This window comes from Ptychodera flava, chromosome 4, assembly GCF_041260155.1.
Source record: "Ptychodera flava strain L36383 chromosome 4, AS_Pfla_20210202, whole genome shotgun sequence".
Lineage (NCBI taxonomy): Eukaryota > Metazoa > Hemichordata > Enteropneusta > Ptychoderidae > Ptychodera > Ptychodera flava.
In genome coordinates this window covers 22,966,917-22,992,103 of record NC_091931.1, presented here as the reverse complement: position 1 = coordinate 22,992,103, position 25,187 = coordinate 22,966,917, and the positions used below count along the sequence as shown (strand labels likewise).

The following is a 25,187-nucleotide window of genomic DNA, read 5'->3' as shown; positions in this document are numbered from 1 at the left end:
TTATTCACCTCCAACTATATGACTTCAAAAATCCTGTTTACCATTTTGTTCACGTTCTTTATTTCAGATGATTTTTGAGGGTAAATGTTTTGAAAACACTTTCAGTAATGTGACACTCTGTTGCCCTTTGATCACCAGTGCCTGCATTCACCTTGCTGTTTACTGCAGTCAGGTTGGACTTACTCACTGAAACTCGAGGGCGACAGGAGTTTACAACCGAGAAATTTCTCGACTATCGTTTCGATCGGCCGCAGACGACATCCCCAGTTTGTTTACATTCCGGTACGCGCATGCGTCAATGTCGTTTTTGACGTCAGCGGGCATCATCTTTCGGAACTGATGCCTGGCAGGCAACAGTTCAAACAAATTATACCTGATGACGTCGTTTACGTGGATCAGCACAAAGAGAATGCATCCCACATGACTATTAATGGCGAATTAGAATACAGACTGCGGATGAGGTGTGTTACAATAATTGTTGATATCTTAGTCACTGTCCTTCAAGGGACATTGCTTCAAACTCACACAAAATCGAACTGCTAATTTTTTTTTTAAATCTAGACATTGGGACCTTTCCTTCAGGTCAAGCATAACCAACCCTCTATGAGTCCCATCCAGCATAGCCAACCCTCTACCAGTCCTGTTCAGCATAACCAACCCTCTATGAGTCCCATCTTACAACAACTCTATGAGTTCCCATCTTACACAACTCTACATGACGGGATGCTTGCATCTAAAAAACAGTGCACTTTTTGGGCTCTTTCTGCACTGATAATATGCAATCTAAAGTAGTTACCGTATATCAGATATAATCAAACATTACATAACGCTCAGTCAACAACTTCAGATACCAATAGCTTGGCCGGTACTACTTTATCCAAGGTATTGTACAGTGAAGCGGCACAAACTCAGTCTCGTGTAAACCTTGACAACAGTATTATCATTTCAGGACATCGGAATTTGTTCCTACTTTTATTAATTTGAACTAACATATTGCTTGTAGTATATTCATAGGTTCTATTCTGTGAAAATTAGGGTACATGGTTCAAAGAAGTTCAAGGCGAACGATTATCTGTATGAGTGAAGTGTGTAAGGCAGAGATGTCTTCCCTGTACACCCACTTAATCGCTATCTCTAATCACATATTGCAAACAGCTTACGAGATGGCAAATAACTTTAATTAGGAGCTCCATACCCCTTGAAACCCCTATTTCAAGGGGTGAATATGCACTGAATATGCATTGTTTTTTAGATGGAAACGTCCCCTAATGTATGAATCCTAGGGATCTCCAGATACAAGTGCCATCTTTTCATGGCTTAGCTTATTAAGCAAATTTACAACTATTGCTCCTCACGGTAAAAGTGATTCCAAAAATGAAAGCTCTGGCACATAAAAACATATGAACATGAAAATTTGGTATTTCATGTACTGTGATTGCAAAGGTGTACCCCTGCCTGCAACATTAAACTTTTGAAACCAGAACTATGTACAAAATTTTCTTCTATTCTGTGGAAATTCATGATAGCATAAGTGTGGGTTGTCAAGTTGCCAGTTCAGCATAATTTGGAACCAGTCTGTCACACATTTACGTTTTTCCAGCATAGTCATGTAAAGTCATGTGTTAATGGTATGTGAACCTCACTAATTCTGTGGTATGTTCCAACACTCTGCCACTCAAGCATGTCAATATTAAACTTGGGTGTCACTTTACCTTTCAAAAGTATGGTTTGGCCTGTAAACTTGGAAATGAGTGTGAAATAGTTGAAGGTATACAGTCACCTGTAATCTAAATATGCCCATATATGGTCAAAGGGGCGTTCCTTGGTATTCAAAATGCCCATGTGAGGCGCTGTTTTTAAAAAGCGGCCACCCGCTTAAAATCTGTGATTGGTTAGATTTTTTCTTTCCATGGTAACTGTGGCAAAATTGAAACAGGTGACAGTATACCTTTAAGGTAGGATGTGCCTCAAGGACGGTTATACAGACTCTCAAATCTTTGCAATTCTTTTCTGATCTACTGCCTATGGGGGCTCATTGTACAGCCCTTGGATTAATAGTATTCCCAGCCTTATTCTTATGAAAATCGAAAATTTAATTTTTGCGCCCAGAGTTAACATGGGGACAGTGGCTATGCTGAATTCAAACTCTTTGTAAATTTAAGGTAATTTTTGTTTCCGTATTACCAAGTTTTGCACAGTAACCCCTGATTTTTATTTTGGATTTCTAAAAAAGAATGGTTGAAGGTTTTTGTGAGGAAGAAAAGTCCAAGTCTTTCAATTTCATGAGCACATACTACCTTGATGATGTTCCCCCCCACCCCCCCCAAAAAAATACCGTAAGATATCACCACCTTTTTGGAATTAACAGAAGAGTACTAGAGTATGAAAAAGTATAGCTAAAAGTAGATGAGAGACATCTCAGTGAAATGATTGATTCAGGGAGAAGCAAAACTGAACATCTTTTACCGTTGCCAGCTATTATTTATTGAAATTCTGAACACTGCTCAAATAAAGTACAGTTACACCATAGCGACGGATACTTCATCACCTGCCATGATATGAAAAATCCTTGAAATTTCGTAAATAACAGGAACAAACGGAGAAGCTACACACTACAAATGGTATGTACAACGTACTAACTAATGGAAATGAAAAATTAAACGTTCTCAGTTGAAGTCAATAGTAGTACTATGGCATAACGGGATAATAAGTAACATGTAAACGAAATATTGCCTTGGTCATATATATAGCACATTTCAAAAAAAGAAACCCTGTCACATATCACAACATCATAACATATCATATATTTGAAAATAATATTATATTAGGATAGTCTTGAATTTCTCTCTTGTCTTCAGAATGTAATTGTACAACACCGTGACAAACCTTTCCTTTAGGAGAGGCAAAGTTGTGAAACGTTTGCTGAGGTGAAAAGTGCTTATTGTACATATTACATCACTTGAATTTTTCATACATTCACAAATAATTATGTTCTCTGTAGCTAGCTGGGCAGAGTCATGATAAATCAGACTTTTCAAGCTGTGGTGTTTACTTAGAGAGCAAAGACCCTAGGGTCTCCTCCGCTGAGAGGCTGTGTTTCTGTGCAAGCTGGTGTGTGAATGTAGCCTGCTATGCTATGCATGGAATACCACAAACTGGTCTATTCCAAATAGATTCTATTGATAGTGACAATTCATGAGAATGTGTCATTACATGCTACGGGAACTTAGAACTCTACATGCAGTCAAACTTGAATGATAGCCCTGCGATGTGATTGGTTCATGTGTTCTACTAATTTGCATAAATGTCCCTGGGGAAAAATCAGGGACGTTTGTGCATACCAGACCAGGCTGAGGTATTCCAACTGCATGCATACATTGTTGCAAATACCTTCGATCGCATATCCGAAAATCATAGCTAGGCTCTAGGCTGTAGCTATACATATATTATGAAAGCCAGATAGGTACTCTACATACCGGTAGTATGAAACTAATGCACTGTAGACAATACAAGGCATTTACCTACAGAGGTGCTTTGATCAAACTATAGTAGCATATACATCCGTAACAAGGTGATGTGAACAACCAAGCAATATAATTTTTGTTCCCATCTACTATAAATACTATGATCATAAAATTACAATGTCTCGACTAAATGGCATCTATCCATGGCACTGGACATGAAATCACACAAAGTTCATTGTGAACCGTCCGCATATTGTATACTCCTATGTCCGCTCTATTGCCGCAAATATTAGGCCTGGTCCATCACCATTGATTGTGACCATTGTGAATGGATGCGATCGGTTGAAAAAAGAGTGAGAGAGGAGATAAAATACGACGGAAATGATGCAAATTTCAGCCTGTACTTAACCACACATACATCAAAACTCAAGTTGATATACACACAATCATATTTTCTGTGGTTTCCAGACAGTTGTGGAGGTACAAACATATCACAGACGCTTACTGTAGAGCATGACAAAGAAGTTTTTTTTAGATAATATCCACAATGAGAAAATTTAACACACCACAGAACAGTATTAAAATATGATGTGTAAGACACAAGATTTCAGAAAATCACACAATAAATATTATCTCCATGCTAGGATATCACAGGTATTCATAAATATTATGTGACCATAAAGTTTTCTCAGGTTAAAATTTTGTTTACACAGATTTACTGATTTTTGTATGAACATGTGTGTGTGTATGTGTGTGTCTGTGGTGTGTGTGTGTATGTGAAGGCCCTAGACAGCTTCCACCCTACTCTATGGTTCCACCATCTTGAGGCTGTGGACGCTGGGTGCTCGGTCTCATCGGCCAGGACTGCAGGATCTCTCGAACTGTGGCGGAGAAATTGGTTCGTGGCATGGTGCCTTGTTGAGCCATGGTGGCAAACTGCCTCTGCTGCTGTGCCACAGCAAACTGAGCCTGGGCCTGCTGTAGTCTCCGCAGATGATCCTCCCGCTGAAAAAAATGCATAGACCAATAAATGTGCTCATTAGCATTCCTGACACTGTGACAACAAAATGCATTAAGGTAGAATGCACTTTGGGGACAGATATTCTGACTCTAAAACTTTTCAAATTTTTCTGATCTACCTCTTGTGGGAGTTGTGTAAGAAAAAATTTCACCATCCTAGTTTTGCAAAAAATCAAAAGTTTTGTTTTTCTCCATAGAGTTGACACAGGGATGGAGGCCATTTTGAATTTTAAATATCGGCAAATTTTGGGTAATTTGTTTCTCCAGTACCAAAATTTGAATGGTGACCCCTGATTTTTTATTCTTGATTAGGTGAGTCAATGGTCAAAAGTTTCACTGAGGAAATTTTGAGCAAAAGTTGAAGTTTTCACTTTTGAGGTGCATAATACCTTAAAATTTCAGAATCTGATTATCTGTTGCCAAAGGTGATTTTATTTCTACTTTGGGATGAAAGACTGAGGGGAGCTTTGCAAACACACTGTAAAGCTGCTGTCTAAATTACAAGACTGAAGGAAATCTCACCATGAACGGCGCAAGGTATCCAGGTTGTTGCTGACTCTGTAGAATTCTCTCACCACTGGTCAACAAAGTAGCACCATTACTTAGTAATCTCTGTAAAAACGGACAGCATTGAAGAAAGTTTAGATTTTTTGAAGAGAAAATTGGATAAGGTGTGTTACATAACACATATTAACTGGCCGTATTCAGGTAAAAGCATATATTTGTGTTCCCTTGGGACCAAGTTTCTCCAAAACGGTCTGTTTCCCCCCTCATGAAACTGATTGTTTTCGGGTGACTCTCAGGGCCCTGGGGAGCAACTGTATGCTGTTACATTCATGGACTGTCCAGTATGTGCATACTGTTTCCTCTACAGAAGTGAACTTTTCACGTGGTAATGTTTTAACTGGGAGATCATGATCATGAGGTCATTTCTCGTTCGTTCATTTTGTTTTGTTTTTGTACCTGTAAATGCTCATACATCTGACTGCTAGCCAGATGCTGTTGTTGCTGCGCCTGCTGCTGCTGCTGCTGTTGTTGTTGCTGGTAGATCCTCTGTTGCTGCATCCATCGCATGGCTAGTTCTGGATCCACTGCTGGCCGCTGCACACGCCCTTCCTTCTCGGCATTGTACTCAGCCCAGGCCGCCCGTCGGTCTTCCTCCGACAGCTCCTCAGAGATTATGTTCTCCAGGAGAGAGTCGTGCTCGTGGAACTTCAATATCCATTCTTTCTTGCTGGTTAGAAGTTCAGCCAGGATGTAATCCTTTGGTTGTAGAAAAGCGAGAGAGACAAGCAAGGCAAAAAGGTTAGGATTTTGGCCCACATGCAACTGGATACATGCCTTTGAATCTGTCATGACAAAGGTTAACCTGTAAACATTTCAAATTTGGTTATAAACACTTGCTGCGATGAAAAGATAATTTTATCTCTACATTTCATTCTATGTATCTACCACAGTTTCTTGGACTGCCTCTAAAAAGTACAGTGAAACCTTTCTATTGAGGACATCTTCAAGAATGGACAAGTCATTGACAATGACATAGTCCCCACTTGTAATAGGAGTATTAGTCTTGATGGGGCAGGGAAATGTGGTCATGAAGAAGTATCACTGGAGTGTACAGTGAAACCTGTCCTTACGGACACCTCTCTATTAAGGACAGATTTATCAAACCAAAAGTTACACTTTGAATAGAATTTCACCTGTCTATAAGGACACCTCTATATTAAGGACACTTTTTCCATTCCCGAAGGTGTCCTTAATAGACAGGTTTTCACTGTATATGTTCAAATCTATGGACACATAGGTCTATGTCATTGTTCCCAATTTGCAACCAGAGGTATGTCTAAGTTATGGTTCTAAATCGGGAAAAAAGATCAGACCTCTAGCTGTATTGGCCAGCCAAGAAAAACATATGGGCATAATAAATGAGGTACAAGATGTGACATCTTAAGGTCTATTATTCTATCAAAATTAAAGCGTATAGAACTTGTGGTTACTGAGTTATGCATATATACGCTTAATCAAGGTCAAAGGTCATCAAGGTCACGTGACATTTTGAAAAAAAAAATTGTAATGCTAATTAATTCATATATGCCAAAATTCAGACCTCTAGCTCTATTGGCTTGCCCACAATTATAAATGTGCATAATTAATAGAGGTAAAGCATGTGCTGTCATAAGGTCTCCCATCCTACTAAATATAAAGGACATAGCACTTGTGGTTACTTATTTATTGAAATAATCGTGTATTTTAGGTAAAAGGTTATCAAGGTCACATGACATTTTGTCAAAAAAATTGTACTGCTAAGTTATCCATATTTACCAAAAATCAGACCTCTAGCTCTATTGGCTCGCTCAAAATTAGATATGCACATAATTAATGAGGTACAATATGTGGCGTCATAAGGTGTCCCATCATACAATATATGAAGGGTGTAGCACTTGTGGTTACTGAGTTATGCACAAATATGTATATTTGAGGTCAAAGGTCACCGAGGTCACGTGACATTTTGTCAAAAAAATTGTACTGCTAAGTTATCCATATTTACCAAAAATCAGACCTCTAGCTCTATTGGCTCGCTCAAAATTAGATTGCCATAATTAATGAGGTACAATATGTGGTGTCATAAGGTGTCCCATCATACCATATATGAAGGGTGTAGCACTTGTGGTTACTGAGTTATGCACAAATATGTATATTTGAGGTCAAAGGTCACCGAGGTCACGTGACATTTTGTCAAAAAAATTGTACTGCTAAGTTATCCATATTTACCAAAAATCAGACCTCCAGCTCTATTGGCTCGCTCAAAATTAGATATGCACATAATTAATGAGGTACAATATGTGGCGTCATAAGGTGTCCAATCATACCAAATATGAAGGGTGTAGCACTTGTGGTTACTGAGTTATGGACAAATACGTATATTTGAGGTCAAAAGTCATTGAGGTCACGTGACGTTTTGTCAAAAAAAATGTATTGCTAAGTTATCCCTACATACCAAAAATCAGACCTCTAGCTCTATTGGCTCGCTCAAAATTAGATATGCACATAATTAATGAGGTACAATATGTGGCGTCATAAGGTGTCCCATCATACCAAATATGAAGGCTGTAGCACTTGTGGTTACTGAGCTATGGACAAATATGTATATTTGAGGTCAAAGGTCACCGAGGTCACGTGACGTTTTGTCAAAAAAATTGTACTGCTAAGTTATCCATATATACCAAAAATCAGACCTCTAAGCTCTATTGGCTTGCTCAAAATTAGATATGCACATAATTAATGAGGTACAATATGTGGTGTGATAGGGTGTCCCATCATACCATATATGAAAGGTTTAGGACGTGTGGTTACTGAGTTATGGACAAATATGTATATTCAAGGTCAAAGGTCACCAAGGTCACATGACATTTTGTCAAAGTGTCTGAGATATCTGCGTGAACGGATGGACTCATGGATGGACTCACGGACGGACATGACCCAATCTACAAGCCCCCTGGACTTTATCTGTGGGGACTAAAAACTGTGTCACTGCATCCTTTTTGCAATATGAATACGATGAGAAACTAAATTTTTATTTTTCTTGGCCTTATACATGGGAGTCTATGGACTGCCTTATACATGGGAGTCTATGGACTGCCTTATACATGGGAGTCTATGGACTTCCTTATACATGGGAGTCTATGGACTGCCTTATACATGGGAGTCTATGGACTGCCTTATACATAGGAGTCTATGGAGGTGAAAACTAAAAAGTCCTCTAACACGGCCAAATTTGATCGCATTGTGAAACAAATCGATGTGCATCTGTATGAGGTAGGGTACTATCCTTGTACCAAGTTTGAACGAAATCGTTCCAGGCGTCTCTGAGATATCTGCGTGAACGGACGGACGCACGGACGCACGCACACACGGACGGACGCACGGACACGACCAAACCTATAAGTCCCCCCGGACGGTGTCCGTGGGGACTAAAAAAGTGTCCTGAATACAGAGGTGTCCTAAACAGAAAGGTGAAATTCTATTCAAAGTGTAACATTCGGTTTGATAAATCTGTCCTTAATAAAAAGGTGTCCTGATTAGAGAGGTGTCCCTAAGTACAGGTTTCACTGCACTTTATACTTGGTTTGACAGCTTGTACAACTATTCAGTAAAATCTCGTCAACAGATTGTTTTTGCTCAAAAATTTAATTGAACTCAATTGTCAATGCAGCTCAGACACCATGACGACTGTGTTTCTTATTGCATATCAATAATCACTTGCGCTATTAAATTTGCTTCAGTGTATCTTTGCATGGAGTTTGAAAAACCATGGAGTAATAGTGCATTTTGTTTTCCATAGACACCGTGGTAGTTCCTGCATAATTGCTAGGCAAAACTCCAAAAACCTTAATCGACTGATCCCATCATTTTTTGACAACAGGTTTTACAGCATCTGAAATTGTGTCTGAGGGAGTGCCACCCTGCTTATATAGTATTTGTGTTTTCTTTTTCCCTCCGAGGTATTTGCCACTTTTGAGCAAAGTTCAAAGGAAGTCAAGAACATTTGCCACCAAAGCACTGGATGTGTATGGTACCAAGTCAGTGTCAGATTTCCCCTGAGATTTGCTGTGATATTGAATGAATAATACACTAGTCTAGTCGGAAGGTAGGGTTCCCATGCACCCCATGGATGTATTTTTTTAACCTACATTTTTGTAATCCTTAGGGTCTATATTTAATGAATTTTGATGTTCCCAAAATCAAATCGTGTCCCATGGGGTTCATTTGGCGCCATCTTTGCCGCCATCTTGGCCGCCATCTTGGATTTCAACGATGGGGTAGGGGTCACGTATCTACCGCTCGACGGAAACAGAAACAAAAAAATACTATAAACGTTACATTTTTAGAAAGCCAAGATCATGGCCTTTTCATTGATATATAACTTAATAGGGATTAATTAATATTCGAACGTCGATTAGACTTTATATCGGCCATTGACCGTAAATCGTAAAATTTGCTAAATTTCACACCCAATAATTAAGTTCCCGTTCCTCCAAACAATTTTTCATAAGGTATTTATATATTTTTTGGAAGAACTCAGTCCAATAAACAAGAAAAACAACATTAAAAGTATGTGTCTTGAGATTTAGTGGTGCATGAGCTTGTTTTCTTATTACGCGGTATGCCACATATCCGTGTGTAACATAAGGGGTAGGGTAATGTTTCCCATTCTGTTTCGAATCATGAATGATAAAACCATATAAATGTTACATTTTTTGAAAGTGCTGCATCAGACCTTTCTAAAAATATATAGATTTATGGGAAAAGTTGCATAATTAAAAGTTACAAAGCTTAAACCTTTCGGTTTGTGTCGATTTTAAGTGATTTTTTAAGAACGAAATTACAACATATGGGGTAGGGGTAATGTTTCCCTTTCTGTCTCGAATCATGAATTACGAAACCATATAAATGTTACACTGTTTGAAAGCTCTGAAATGGGCCTTTCCAATCATGTATAGTTTTATTGGGAAAAGTCCATATTTTAAACTTACAAAGCTTATGCCTTTCAGCTTGTGTCAATTTTAAGTGATTTTTAAGAACGAAATTACAACATATTGGGTAGGGGTAATGTTTCCCTTTCTGCCTCGGATCATGAATTATGAAACCATATAAATGAAATACTGTTTGAAAGCTCTGACATTGGCCTTTCCAAACATGTATAGTTTTAGTGGGAAAAGTCCATATTTTAAAGTTACAAAGCTTAAACCTTTCAGTTTGTGTCAATTTTAAGTCATTTGTAAGAACGAAATTACAACATATGGGGTAGGGGTAATGTTTCCCTTTCTGCCTCGAATTATGAATTATGAAACCATATAAATGTTATACTGTTTGAAAGCTCTGAAATGGGCCTTTCCAATCATGTATATTTTTATTGGGAAAAGTCCATATTTTAAAGTTACAAAGCTTATGCCTTTCAGTTTGTGTCAATTTTAAGTGATTTTTTAAGAACGAAATTACAACATATTGGGTAGGGGTAATGTTTCCCTTTCTGTCTCGGATCATGAATTATGAAACCATATAAATGTAATACTGTTTGAAAGCTCTGACATTGGCCTTTCCAATCATGTATAGTTTTATTGGGAAAAGTCCATATTTTAAAGTTACAAAGCTTAAACCTTTCAGTTTGTGTCAATTTTAAGTCATTTTTAAGAACGAAATTACAACATATAGGGGTAGGGGTAATGTTTCCCTTTCTGCCTCGAATTATGAATTATGAAACCATATAAATGTTATACTGTTTGAAAGCTCTGAAATGGGCCTTTCCAAATATGTATAGTCTTATCAGGAAAAGTCCATATTTTAAAGTTACAAAGCTTATGCCTTTCAGTTTGTGTCAATTTTAGGTGATTTTGTAAACAAAATTATAATATAAGGGGTAGGGGTAATGTTTCCCGTTCTGCCTTGAACCATGAATTATGAAACCATATAAATATTATACCGTTTGAAAGCTCTGACATTGGCCTTTTCAAACATGTATAGTTTCATTGGAGAAAGTTGCATATTTGAAAGTTACAAAGCTTAAGCCGTCCAGTTTGTGTCAATTTTAAGTGATTTTTTGAACAATATGCACAAAACAGTTAGTCTGTTGGCCAGGTATCGAAATCATCCCCTCTAAGGCATTTTACCCACTATGATTTTTTTGTTAGCTAGTATTCTCAGCTGTCATAATCTGCTTATTTTCCATTTAACTGATGGTGTGTGAGAGTGTAACGACTTGTTTGTGAAGGGCTGTCACGCCCTCAGTAGTAAAATAGGAATGGGTTAGGGGTAACATATTTACCGCTAGTCGGAAACAAAAACAAAAAAGTACCATAAACAATACATTCTTAGAAAGCCCAGATAATCTCCTTACCATTGGTATACAACTAAATGGGGATAAATCGATATTCAAAATTGATTAGATTTTATATCGGACATGAAATGTAAATTGTAAAATTTGCTTAATTTCAAACCCAATAATTAAGTTCATGTTCCTCCAAACAATTTTTACGAGGTATTTATATATCATTTGAAAGAACTTAATGCAATAGAGAAGTAAAAAACATAAAAGAGTGTATCTTCTTGGGACTTATGGGGTGCGTCGATTGTTTACCTAATATATGGTATGCCGTACATCCCTCTATAATATACATTTAAGGGATAGGGGTATGGGTATGATTCCTCTCCTACCAAACGCAGCGAATAAGGAAGCCACATAAATATCATATCTCTGAAACACTAACGCAGTTGTTTTTCCAACAAGATATGGCTTGATGGGGTAAACTCAAAATTATGCAGTGAAAATGCCTAAACTCAAAAGTTTGTGTTACTTTACTGACATTTACTTGTTAAAAGGAACATAGAAAAATACTCTATAGGCATTGAATAGCACTAAAAGCTACAATGGTGGTTAATAAAAGACGTTTTACTCATTTCAATAACTCAAATTAGGGAAAGAAAGTTAACAGCTATAATATGTCAAAAATTATATATTCCAAACCCACAAACACTAAATTGGATGTCATAGTCGTCATGCAAAGTTGATATGACAGCAGCAACAATCAATCCCTTTTCTTTAATTGTATCGCGAGAGATATATAAGCAATAAAGCACCACTTTGAAAGGATACCACACGGTTTCGACCGGTAAACAACATATACGCACGAACTTCAGTCGTGTGTATAAGGAGTGAAATGGTCAAACCGAGCTCGAGTGGTGTACCCAACTTATAGGGGATGTTTATCGCTATATTATATCAGTATATTGAAACTTGTGATGAAAATACAAACAATGTGAAAGAAACCCACTTTGGAGATAGGAATGGCCAACTTTACAGTATATCGTAAATACATGCACAGTCACGTGACCGTCTGGGCAAATCAGAGCTCACTATTAATAGTGTTATTTTTAATACCACACGGGAATACGAGAGAATCTTTTATCGCTGAAAACCAATCACCATTAATCCACAATATAGCTTCTCCATAATAAGATAAGATGGATCGACAACACTTTACCTTCCTTACCAGAAAACAAGAGATCATAACCAATTTTTCGAAATTATTTTACAACGCAGAACACTATATACTCACAATGAGGATTACATTTCGACTAGGTACTAAAATTCAATAGCAAAATAATTCTGGAACTAAAACCCGAAAAGCCAAATGTCACAGAACGCATTCAAATTACGCAACTAAATAGTAAACAGAAGGCGAACAAACACTCTCTACACCAAGCAATAAGAAGGCGAGACAAACCTCAGAAAATGACTAAAAAGGCTTATATTCCCATTGACACCTCAATGTTTAAAATGCCTTGTGAGTGAATCTATCATTAGTTTCTTATCATGGATGACATTTAACCAATGTTAGACCCTGACGTCTTTGAAGCAAAGACCCTACAAACGGACGTTTTAGGGTCAATGCTTGAAGATACCATTCCCACCAGCATGATCGAATCAGAGAGACTAGATTGATCTAACTTTCCAGCTAGATCAGCCACCAGCAGCTGAGAAAAAATAAGTCAACATAATCATCAGAGTCAAGCGAGCTAGACAACGGCTTCACACATTATACTCCACAGAGAGGACATTCTTACACAATTCACAAAAAGCGTTCAAAAGCTTCGTTAAAGGCATTGTTCGCGATCCAAGGGACGGGCATGGCTGGTTGCGTGGCAAATGCAAAATGTTGGTCATGCTGAATCGAGGTGTAATCAAGTAATAGCTTATTTATAGATTTGGAAAATCCTAATCCTGATAGTAATGATGGAATATAAACTTTGTGAAAAGTTGAGAAAATTTGCCACTTCTTTGATTTGTATGTTTTACATTCCATGTTGTACTAGCCTGTACTATACATGAACAGTCAATACATCCGGCAAGTATTCTGTGCTGTTCTTTTATAGTTAGGTCCCCGCAATCCGAGATAAGTCTTTCTATAGTGTCAACCATTCTCTTCGATTACTGTAATCTACTCCAATAAATTCCCATTTAACTCATTTGTATGATTACAGGGAAGCCTAAGCCTATCTCTTACAATCTAAGATTTGAGATATTTGACAACAATATATAATGCAATTTCATATTTTCATAGGCCTAAATAACACACAGAAGAAAGTCATATTCAATGTTTTGTCCAATTGAAAGTCAAATTTTCACCGAAACAAGTAGAGGTGGCCATTTGTAAGCCAAACGAGAATTAATATTAGCAAAGATGGATATTAATTAAGCCTTTCCCATTTCCGATCCCAGTTACTCATACAACGGGGTATAAGCGAAAGCCAAGAGTATCGAATGTGTTGAAACCTAAGTGCCCCTATTCAGTACCACTTAGCCTACAGGTACACCTTAAAGAATACTTACCAGGCCAAAATACCGAGTGTTGAATTCCTTCAAAAGTGGCAACACCTGGAAAGACACTGCGGCAACCAATTTATCACCCTGATCTCTAACTATTTACCTCTACACCCAATAAAGCACCGAGACTCAAGACAGTTGTACATCACAAACTTAAGAGAGCGATCGAAGACACTCGCTACACAGAACGCAGGATGGAAGGCTGCAAAGACGATTCTTCAAATAGGCGAAAAAAGAGGCTAAAAACAACACAAACATTCACAGCAACGACGACAGGTCGGGTTTTCTTCCTATACTACGGTACAAAACCAAACCAAAGGGTCTTTCAAAGGCCACTGCACTTCCCTTAAAGCCCGGCTTGAAATGGACTGGGATCATGATTAGTGCCAAGTATGGTTGGGCGTTTTGGGGCATGGCTCTGCATAATGAGTCTGTTGGTAACGGTTGCGATCGTTCGCATTATCTGCGGATCTGTTTGCTCTCAGATCACGCTCAGGCTCGGACTAATATAGATACGTACAGCCTTCGTTTCAAGGTTCGTTTCAGTCATGCCATGGCAAATACTCGAAATAAAAAAGAAAGGAAAACTATCAACTTAATCAAACAAGAGTTTGCTTGAATGAATTTACCGAAGTTTCAGGCCATATCAACGTTCGTTAAGTGAATGATTCAGCTGCTGACCGCCATGCACATACGGAATATCGGCGCCATCTAAAGTCGAATAATTATCAAAAAAGGAAAAAGCTTATATCTGGGCTTTCTAAGAATGTATTGTTTATGGTACTTTTTTGTTTTTGTTTCCGACTAGCGGTAAATATGTTATGTTACCCCTAACCCATTCCTATTTTACTACGGAGGGCGTGACAGCCCTTCACAAACAAGTCGTTACACTCTCACACACCATCAGATAATGGAAAATAAGCAGATTATGACAGCTGAGAATACTAGCTAACAAAAAATCATAGTGGGTAAAATGCCTTAGAGGGGATGATTTCGATACCTGGCCAACAGACTAACTGTTTTGTGCATATTGTTCAAAAAATCACTTAAAATTGACACAAACTGGACGGCTTAAGCTTTGTAACTTTCAATATGCAACTTTCTCCAATGAACTATACATGTTTGGAAAGGCCAATTTCAGAGCTTTCAAACGGTATAATATTTATATGGTTCCATAATCATGGTTCAAGGCAGAACGGGAAATATTACCCCTACCCCTTATATTATAATTTTGTTTAAAAAATCACTTAAAATTAACACAAACTGAAAGGCATAAGCTTTATAACTTTAAAATATGGACTTTTCCCAATAAAACTATACATGTTTGGAAAGGCCAATTTCAGAGCTTTCAAACGGTATAACATTTATATGGTTTCATAATTCATGGTTCAAGGCAGAACGGGAAACATTACCCCTACCCCTTATATTAAAATTTTGTTTAAAAATGACTTAAAATTGACACAAACCGAAAGGTTAAGCTTTGTAACTTTAAAATATGGACTTTTCCCAACAAAACTATACATGTTTGGAAAGGCCAATGTCAGAGCTTTTAAACAGTATAACATTTATATGGTTTCGTAATTCATGGTTCGAGACAGAAAGGGAAACATTACCCCTACCCCATATGTTGTAATTTCGTCCTTAAAAATCACTTAAAATTGACACAAACTGAAAGGCATAAGCTTTGTTACTTTAAAATATGGACTTTTCCCAATAAAACTATACATGTTTGGAAAGGCCAATGTCAGAGCTTTCAAACAGTGTAACATTTATATGGTTTCGTAATTCATGATTCGAGGCAGAAAGGGAAACATTACCCCTACCCATATGTTGTAATTTCGTTCTTAAAAATCACTTAAAATCGACACAAACCGAAAGGTTTAAGCTTTGTAACGTTTAATTATGCAACTTTTCCCCATAAATCTATATATTTTTAGAAAGGCCTGATGCAGCACTTTCAAAAAATGTAACATTTATATGGTTTCATCATTCATGATTCGAAACAGAAAGGGAAACATTACCCCTACCCCTTATGTTACACACGGATATGTGGCATACCGCGTAATAAGAAAACAAGCTCATACGCCCACTAAATCTCAAGACACATACTTTTAATGTTGTTTTCCTTGTTTATTGGACTGAGTTCTTCCAAAAAATATATAAATACTTTATGAAAAATTGTTTGGAGGAACGGGAACTTAATTATTGGGTGTGAAATTTAGCAAATTTTACGATTTACGGCCAATGACCGATATAAAGTCTAATCGACGTTCGAATATTAATTAATCCCTATTAAGTTATATATCAATGAAAAGGCCATGATCTTGGCTTTCTAAAAATGTAACGTTTATAGTATTTCATTGTTTCTGTTTCCGTCGAGCGGTAGATACGTGACCCCTACCCCATCGTTGAAATCCAAGATGGCGGCCAAGATGGCGGCAAAGATGGCGCCAAATGAACCCCATGGGACACGATTTGATTTTGGGAACATCAAAATTCATTAAATATAGACCCTAAGGATTACAAAATGTAGGTTAAAAATACATCCATGGGGTGCATGGGAACCCTACCTTCCGACCCGACTACACCTTGAGATGTTGTATTATTCAAAAGGCTGTGTAAACAGGCGGGAATTATCTCTGTCACTACGATTTCAAAATCTTGGCCATGGTTACTCCTTGTTTTAACTCCCTGTTGTCGGCAAATAGAGAGGGACCAGTGCCATGCAAACAAACTTCACTCATATTAGAAAATGAAAACTATTCATCTATAGAGATATGCTAATTGGTGATAAAATTTGTATGTGTCTTACTTTTGGCAGCATTGGTGTTGGCTGTTCCTTGTCTGGATTATAGATGTCCGGTGAAAAGTTGTAAAGTTCAGCCAGGTCAGCCGATGTAAAATGCCTGTTAATTTGGTGTTCATCGACGACACGCTGAGACAGGGACTGTTTGATAATCTGTATGAAGGATCGAAAAGGAAAATAATATACGTTACAAAATTGTTTCTCTGCATTGCCTCATGGCAACCTAATTCATAACAGGAATAACGAATGGGAGTTATTAATAGGTACTTTCATCCCACTTCTCTGTACGTAGATCGACCCTTGCCATTTAAAAGAATGGGTTTGGGCAAAACCATTGTTAAAATAGTATGTGCCTTGAAATTGTAAATGCTACAATAACTGTTGACCTGGCTTTCCATACAGAAATGTCAAACCATTGCCTTTTCGAAATCAAGGATAAAAGTCTGGGGTTATCATGCAATATTTTGGCACTAGAAAAACAATACCCAATACTTAGTTTTGAAATTCAAAATGGCCACATCCCTGTGATAACTCTATGGCCAAATACTACATTTTCCATTTTCAGAAAAGTAAGCCATTGCAAACTTTATTTACTCGGTCAGTTCAAAATGAGCTGCCACAAGTGGTACACCAAAAAGGTATTTAGAACAGTTTGAGAGTCTGAGAGTCTGAATATATATCCCCAAGGCATTTCTAGGTTTCTACCTTAAGCAACCTCACTAAAACATTTAGCGAACTGCAAACTGCTTTAATATTTCCAAAGTCTGCCATACCTGTCTCTCATATATCTTCTCTTCCATTGTACCCTGGAAAGAAAATGTATATGAACAAATGTAAATAATTTTATGGGAGAATTGATTAATAGTTTATGGGCTTGTTAGTTAAAGTAGCTGTTACAGTACCACTGTGAACAAATGACTTGTCTCTGAAGACTGTTCAAATGACTGGACTTGATGCATGAAACTTTTTTCTCCAACACTGGGGACATTTCAATGGCACATTATAATTAGCATGATCAACTTTAGACAGCACTGTGTATATTCTGTGTTATGAAACCATTTTCTTATGCCAGACCCGCAGTAGCAAAAACAGGCATCTCATGCTTAGTTTCCACAATAATTATTATGGTAGTCATTTATGCAACATGCATTAATGAACACTGTGTGAGTATGCAAATCAATGTGTAATGGGTCATTATCAATTGAGAGTATCCATTGGCCTAAAATTGAGCATTGTGCAAAAAGGGATGACCTTAGCGCTGATGTTGAAAGAACTGAGCGACTGCAGGCTGTGAGGTCGGGCTGAAAGACAGCAATTGGAAAGCAAAAGTGTGCAATAACATCAAATGGGGTAGCAACCAGCTGTCCCATGTCTAGTACATATTTTCACGGACGACTTGCACAATCTACTGTGGCTCTTGTGAGCAATGGACACGCAGATTCGTGGACAAACAACATATGGTCGGCAAAACTACAGTGACTGCACTCTGGTTCAGCATTCACAGCTGGAGGAGGGTGAAACATCACACTTTGAACCAACTGGCAAAATACCACTAGAAGTACTACGCAAGAGACGCAGGCCAAGTATTTACATACGCAGGACAGCTCACCTGTGCAAGGAATCTGTACACGTAGCAGGCTTTCTCCTGACCAAATCTGTACACCCTGAATATGGACTGGACGTCGTGGGTGGGATTCCAGGAAGCATCAAAGATAATGACACGGTTTGCAGCGATTAAGTTGATACCCAGTGAGCCAGCCTTTGTTGAGATGAGGAAAAGCCTTGCCCTGAGAGTGGAAAAAAAAAATCAAATGTGACAACTTTTAACATTTAGATTATAAAAATAGGGCCAAAGTCCCTGAAGCTACAATAGACATGGATACAAAATTAAGTATTTCCTGACTGTATGAAATTATCTCACTAAGGTCATCCTAGGGACTTGTAAACCAAATGTTAAAGCTGTCTGACCAGCGGTTTTGAAAAAACAAGCAACTCAACAGTTGACAGAGCTCTGCTGTGTAATATGTAGAGAATAACCTTTTGTGACACATGTATTGATGAAGAAGGTGGATATCTTTGATTAACATTGTAAGTGAGTTCTGTTGAATAAGTTGAGACTGTACATACGCAGAGAAAGCACACTGAAGAGACAATGTTTGAAACTTAAGAAGTTCAAGGTCATCAAAAGCATTATAAGGAATCATGTACTTTCATTGCACTGTTTACACAGATTGCACAATTGCTATAAATAGCACATGAGGAATCTTACAGCGAAGCTTTACCATAAAAACCCTATCACTTTGACCACTCTTTTAATTGACCACTCTATTTTTTCCTCAAAAAGTAATTTTATTTTATCCTTACCAAGTCAACCATAAATGGAAATTAGAACTTTCTCTATCTCTATCTCTATTGACTATTTTGAGCAATTTCTGTTAGATAACATACAGGGCACAATAAATGACGGTTCAGAATATGTCAAAGTTGGGATTCAGGAAAGTTGCGTTTACATGTTTTAATCCTCCAAGATGGTAAGCATTTCACTACGAACTGTCAAAAAAGGTTGAACTTTGTGATAATTCTACATAAAAATTATTTTGGCTTTGATGATTTCCTAATTAATTCAATTATTTAAAATCATATTAATTTTTTTTTTCTGGGTGAATTGATAGGGTTTATACAGTACAAGAATTACATACAATGCAAGTCAAATTTTGACCAAAAATGACAAAAAATTCCTTAAAAATACACATTTGCATATTTCATCACAATTTGAACAAATCTAAGTTGGGTTACCCCTAGGGACCTGTATACCAAATAACAAAGCTGTCTGACCAGCGGTTATGAAGAAGAAGATTTTTTATCAAAAACACCTTTTTTGGCATTAATTTGCCTATTTTCAACAATATCAAAAAATTAAAAAAACCAGTTTCTTAAAATCATATTTTTAATCTACACAACAAATATCGAATCAGTAAGTACTGCGGTTCTCAAGATATTTGAGTGGACGGACGCCTCACAAACGGACATACATACATACATACATACATACAGACTGACGCGGACGCCGGACGGATACCCATCCCAATAGCTTCTATAGACTATAGTCTATAGTAGCTAATAAAATAAACTAACAAACAAACAAAGAAACACATTTGATTGTTTACATTGGACCCTAAAATTATCATTTTTCTCCTGGTTTGAAATAATGTCTGACATCACAAACTTGTTAGGTATCAGTACTCTCGTGAAAGTGAATAATAGGGTACAATAGATGAAACAAATCTTCATTTCTGATACCCACCTCCTTCAGAGTGAGAAATCTTTTATATGTGAATAAAATTTCATGTGACACTCAATATCATTTCAATACATCAAGATTTTCCATTGGCCGAAATGATGATGGCTACTAGTGTACAGTAGAACTGATTGCTACCACAAACTCATCCCGTGCAATTAGCGATGTTTAACCCTTTCATTGTCATGGTTTAGCTCAAACCCATTGTTATCAATGGTGATTGTGGACCTGTTTATAGGGAATCGGGAGTGAACAGGTTAAAGAGACCATCAAAAAGACAATTATCAAGTGTATCCAGTCTGTTTCAATTTTCTTCTCTGTCTGATAAACTAGTCATTGTTCAACTTCAAGCTTCCCTGCTCCTCTAAAGGGAAAGAAAATTTTAAATAACTTATGGGACGGGGGGAAACTTACCGTAAATTGGTTGGATCGTTGAAGATTTCACACCATCTCTTCCTATTGTGAGCATTTGTTGAGCCATCCATTCTGTAATAATCTATGTTCTTCACCCATGCACCGTTTCCGCAGCACTGAATTATTGATGGAAATAGCAAACAATAACATGAATTGGAAATAAGTACAGAAATTATTGATTGTATTGAAAGAATAATAATACAACAAGTAGCTAATATAAATTATCAAATATATTTACCACGGTCTGCACCATGTTAAAGTCATTATCAGCAGCGTATTTGCCTCCCTGTTTTCAACTTCACAATATAACTGGGAGACAAATTTACGAGTGGACAACCTTCTACAGAGGAAGGGGGTTGGGAACATTGGGATATTGCTGAATCTAAAACAATGTCACCATTTCTGAATGACAGGCAACAATGTGATGTGGTTGCTATGCCAATTTGACACGTCACCGACTCAATGACAAAGAATATTCTTTTTTGAGTCAAGAACATTTTACACATTACTAGTAAATGTCCTGTCATGGGACTAACTCAGTCAACTTTCTACAAATTCCTAAACTGACTCACAGAGTTTAGAAGTCGGAAAAGTGAGAAAGTGCACTGCGACTATGCGTAAGGTATATATATATTCCATACTTGATTCTGAATATCCCAAGACAAGATCTCCTGACCTTTGAACTTACTTTCAAGATGGGATGTGGCTCTTTGCCGTCTTTGGCTTCTTCGGCTTTGTTTTCTATGTACTCCAAGAAGTCTTCTATGATGTCTAAGGAGAGCAAACTCTGGCTAAAGACAAGACTGAAACCATAACAGAAATCACAATCACTAGATTAGTGCTCATTTTCCATTCATTTCTTAATACATGTATACAAAATCTATCCATTTATAGATCAATTGATCTCTCTCTCTCTCTCTCTCTCTCTCTCTCTCTCTCTCTCTCTCTCTCTCTCTCTCTCTCTCTCTCTCTCTCTCCCTCCCTCCCTCCCTCCCCAAAGCTAATATATGGGCCTGTGTCATATCATGGCTGTGCTGTTGATGCAGCCTATTACGTATTTTGTAGGCTGAAATCAATTACCTGCTTGACACAGACTAGAATGGAGCATGTCAACTTGCTGAGTTCACAACATCATTGAGTTTATGACCACCTCCTATCTACAGTTCATTAGCACATGTCCCTGAAGTCTGGAACACAATTACTTATTACTTAACATGAAACAATGTGTATGTGAGCTCATGTTGATCGCCTGGGAGGGAAAGAATATATATTAAAGCCTAAACAGGGGACTGTGTGCCCAAGGGTAGGTGACCATTTGTTTGATGTCAGGATAGAAAATGGTCTCCTGCCTCTAGGGTACATAGTCCCTTATTAGCGCCATCATATTTTTACTACATGCCTCTCTTACATAGTTTTCAATCTAAATTTTGGGGTTCACTGCATACAAATGACAGTCATATATTTTATTTCCATGTTTAGATGAAAATCTGTTTAAAAAAAACAGAACAATTTTCATCATCGAATGGCACATTGATATATTTAATTCACTATTATGGTTTCTTGAGTTTTCATGCATAATTTTTCTAAAAACTGGATTTCCTATGTAAAACATGTAATTTGAACATTTTACATCCTAAAGTCGTCAAATAAGTTACCGTTGAACCATATGGAATGTGAGACCTTCGATACACGAGGCATGTAATAATTAATGAGAGTGACTGATGAGGGCACAGAGAAGGGAGGTGTAACAGGACTGAGGCAGAGGAGGAGAGACAGGCAGGACAGAATGCTACAAAGACTTACATTTTATCACCAATTTCTTCCGACAGTCTGAGGATTTCCATCAAAAGACACAGCTTGCCACTGAGCTCTAAGTTGTACGCGTGGTCTGCATTGACAAAGTCACTGTACCATTCTTTGCTCTCAGTTTCGCCTAAACCTGGCACCACTTTGGTTTCTGGAGCACAGAGAAACACAGAACAAAAAGGCAGTCAGGAAATGCAGTGTCTGAACATACACTCAGATATAGTCAAAAGATATCGCAAGTTAACCGTAAACACTTGTGGACACGTATATATACCAAATACAAATGGAATTGCAAATTTTCATGACCCCTAAATGACCTTCTATTCTTGCAGTTTAGTGGTGTACAACAGGGTGTCCTCGGCCTGACAGTTTTGAACTCTTTCGAGTCAATCTACTTTTATTGCATCAGGTGTACACCACCATATCTAAAGTGCATAATTTTCTTGGGTCAAAGAGAACTTGCTTTGATGTAACTTGGAGGGCTCACTTTCGTACAGCTTTTGGAATAAAACAGTTTACGATAAGAAATGTGACTTTTTGTCTGAAGGACAGTGACGGCGGCAATTTGGTACAGAATTCAGTATACATGGTTGGCTGTGACAACATTCCGATCAAACCCAAGTGTTCTGGCAAACCAGAGGGATGACCAATTTACATAACAATACATGACTTGCATATTCCTTTGTTGGGAAAATGTATTCTTTTTTACGGCTATTAGCACGTAGATTGCTGAAAAAAAAACAGAGGGGTGACTCATCCCTCAAAATCCCCTTGAGGAGCACCCTGAACTGGCGCAAAATACGGAGGTCATGAAAGTTTGTGGTTGCCCTTTCCGTGTCTCATTCCGGAGCTATCTGAAATTGTTCAACCTACCTGTCTCTTCTTCTTCAAGATTATTTCCATCTTTTCCCCTGGTTCTACTTTTCCAGGTGTTCACCACTTCCACACTGCTGTCAGAGTCATAACCTCTACCTTTGCCCTTGCCATTTAACCTGTGAAGAGACAGCGACACCAATACACAAAACTTTAACCCTTTCATCACCATCCCATGTTTGGCCCAAAACCTATTGTTATCAATGGTGAATGTGGAACTGGGTACAGACAGGGGGGGTGGGGTGGGGGTGAACAGGTAAAACCGTGTTTGTGGTGGCCAATAGAAGAAATGGATTTATTTGCTCTGTTTGTGAAACGGGTATGGCAGTATGTTGAAAACATCTTGATGCACTGACAGATAGACAAACAGACAGACAGACAGACAGACAGACAGACAAAGAAATGGATGGACTGAAGAATGAATCCATAGGACTCAATCTACAACAGAAGCAATGAACTATCATCAACAGCCAAATTTCATTATACATACTAGTACATAGATGGTAACACACTGCAAAATTCACTGCAAATAATTTCAGAAATTTCAGTTCAATCACTTGAACCTCAAACCTACAACCATTCTGTACTTTTTTTCATTGACCAAATTAACTCCAGGATCATTACAAGTGACATCAGACTCACTTTTTCTTCCTTTTCTCACTGTCATCAGAATCCCCGACCTCAATAACACTGTTGTCACTGAGTTGGCTGGTAGAATTTTCATCAGATCCAGCGATGAAATCATCCATGGAATCCGAGTCGTAATACTTGGTCTGAGAGAGAACGGACATCGCAAAAAAAAAAGATGAGTCCCAGAGTGTAACTTTGATTCACGTGAAACAAGGCAAAACTCAGTCATGCCCTCCTTTTCATGAACCCTCCCCCTTTATCCTGCCAAGTTCATCATTCTGTCACTATCATGTCAAGTTGGTTAAAACCAGTGATGCATGACACGTCCTGTAGATTGCATTTCAAGAAAGACTTGAACATGGGAAGGCCCCTGAAAAATAGATACTGAAAACATGGCTTTAACCCTTTGAGTGCTGTTATTTTTTCCAACAAAATGTTAGTACAACAGTATACCAGTTTTTATGAATTTTTCAGTAATTTTTTGATAATTTTGGACCACATGGACACAACTTTTCACTCAGCACAGATTTTGATCAAAATTTTGGGGAAAATCTGCAAAAAAAAATGTCAGGATCTAAAAAATGTTGTCCACGTTATATTTTATGAAGGTGACAAAAATAGACTTTGTTGCTTAAAGGTTAACTGACTTGATCCGCTATCACATACTTCCATATAAGGCACAAATGCATGTAGATTTTGGCTAAATACTGTTTTTTTTAACCGACTTTGGCAAATGGCAAGTGACTGGTAATTTTGAGACAGTAGCTAACTGTTTGAGTTAGAAACAAAGGATTTGTATTTTCACTGTGAACGATACAATCATATTATGTACACTTTGTTCATTACGTGTTTAGGGGACAATAATTCTCACCAACTGTCTGAGTGTGTACAAATATTTCTTGGCTGTTACCTGGCACACTGGGCCTTCACTGGATGATAGCAATGGCTTATCACAGCACTTTCCTTCGATTTCAAAGGCAGTGGCCATTATCAGTAACTCAAAATAACTGACCAAAACTAGTGACAGAAGTATCTGAAGTGAATTGGCAGCACGCATAAAGCATTCTCGGTGCCCATTGATGGTTATAAACTGGAATGAAATGAAAATATGGTTTTGAAAATAATATTGCCAATTGATGAGCATCATTATATTCAAAACCATATTTTTGATCAAACCAGAGAAGGTTACACACTTTTGAGAGTTCACACTTATCAATGTACCTGTAGCGAAACCTACCCTGTTCTGTTCTCGTATTGTTCCAAGTCTCAGAATATACGGATGTGTCCAGATCCTCATCAAGGAATTGTAATCGGAGAAGAGACTAGTACCACTGCCTGCAGATCCACCACAACTCGGGGCAGATGAAATCGTTCTCAGGTAATGCTCATAGAGTTTGATCTGGACATCTGAGAGTCTGACTGATATCACGTACTCATGTTTCGGGGGCAAGAACTTTGTCAGGGCAGAGTAGTCCTTTCTCTGAAATGGAAAGT

At 37.8% G+C, this 25,187-nt stretch overlaps 1 protein-coding gene across 1 annotated transcript in view; it reads right to left on the bottom strand.

Moving 5' to 3' along the window:
• Window positions 1-2,452: 2,452 nt before the first annotated feature.
• Window positions 2,453-25,187, bottom strand: part of LOC139131203 (transcriptional regulator ATRX homolog) — a 45,938-nt gene continuing 23,203 nt past the window's right edge. Inside the window, exons 14-25 of the mRNA XM_070697170.1 lie at window positions 24,931-25,173; window positions 23,706-23,836; window positions 23,064-23,182; window positions 22,188-22,341; window positions 21,073-21,187; window positions 20,385-20,500; window positions 18,282-18,459; window positions 17,446-17,478; window positions 16,679-16,825; window positions 5,448-5,747; window positions 5,007-5,096; window positions 2,453-4,469 (exon numbers count right to left, since the gene is read on the bottom strand). Coding sequence (XP_070553271.1) covers window positions 4,266-4,469; window positions 5,007-5,096; window positions 5,448-5,747; window positions 16,679-16,825; window positions 17,446-17,478; window positions 18,282-18,459; window positions 20,385-20,500; window positions 21,073-21,187; window positions 22,188-22,341; window positions 23,064-23,182; window positions 23,706-23,836; window positions 24,931-25,173 — 1,830 coding nt within the window. The 3' untranslated portion in view covers window positions 2,453-4,265. The remainder of the gene's footprint in view (window positions 4,470-5,006; window positions 5,097-5,447; window positions 5,748-16,678; window positions 16,826-17,445; window positions 17,479-18,281; window positions 18,460-20,384; window positions 20,501-21,072; window positions 21,188-22,187; window positions 22,342-23,063; window positions 23,183-23,705; window positions 23,837-24,930; window positions 25,174-25,187) is intronic.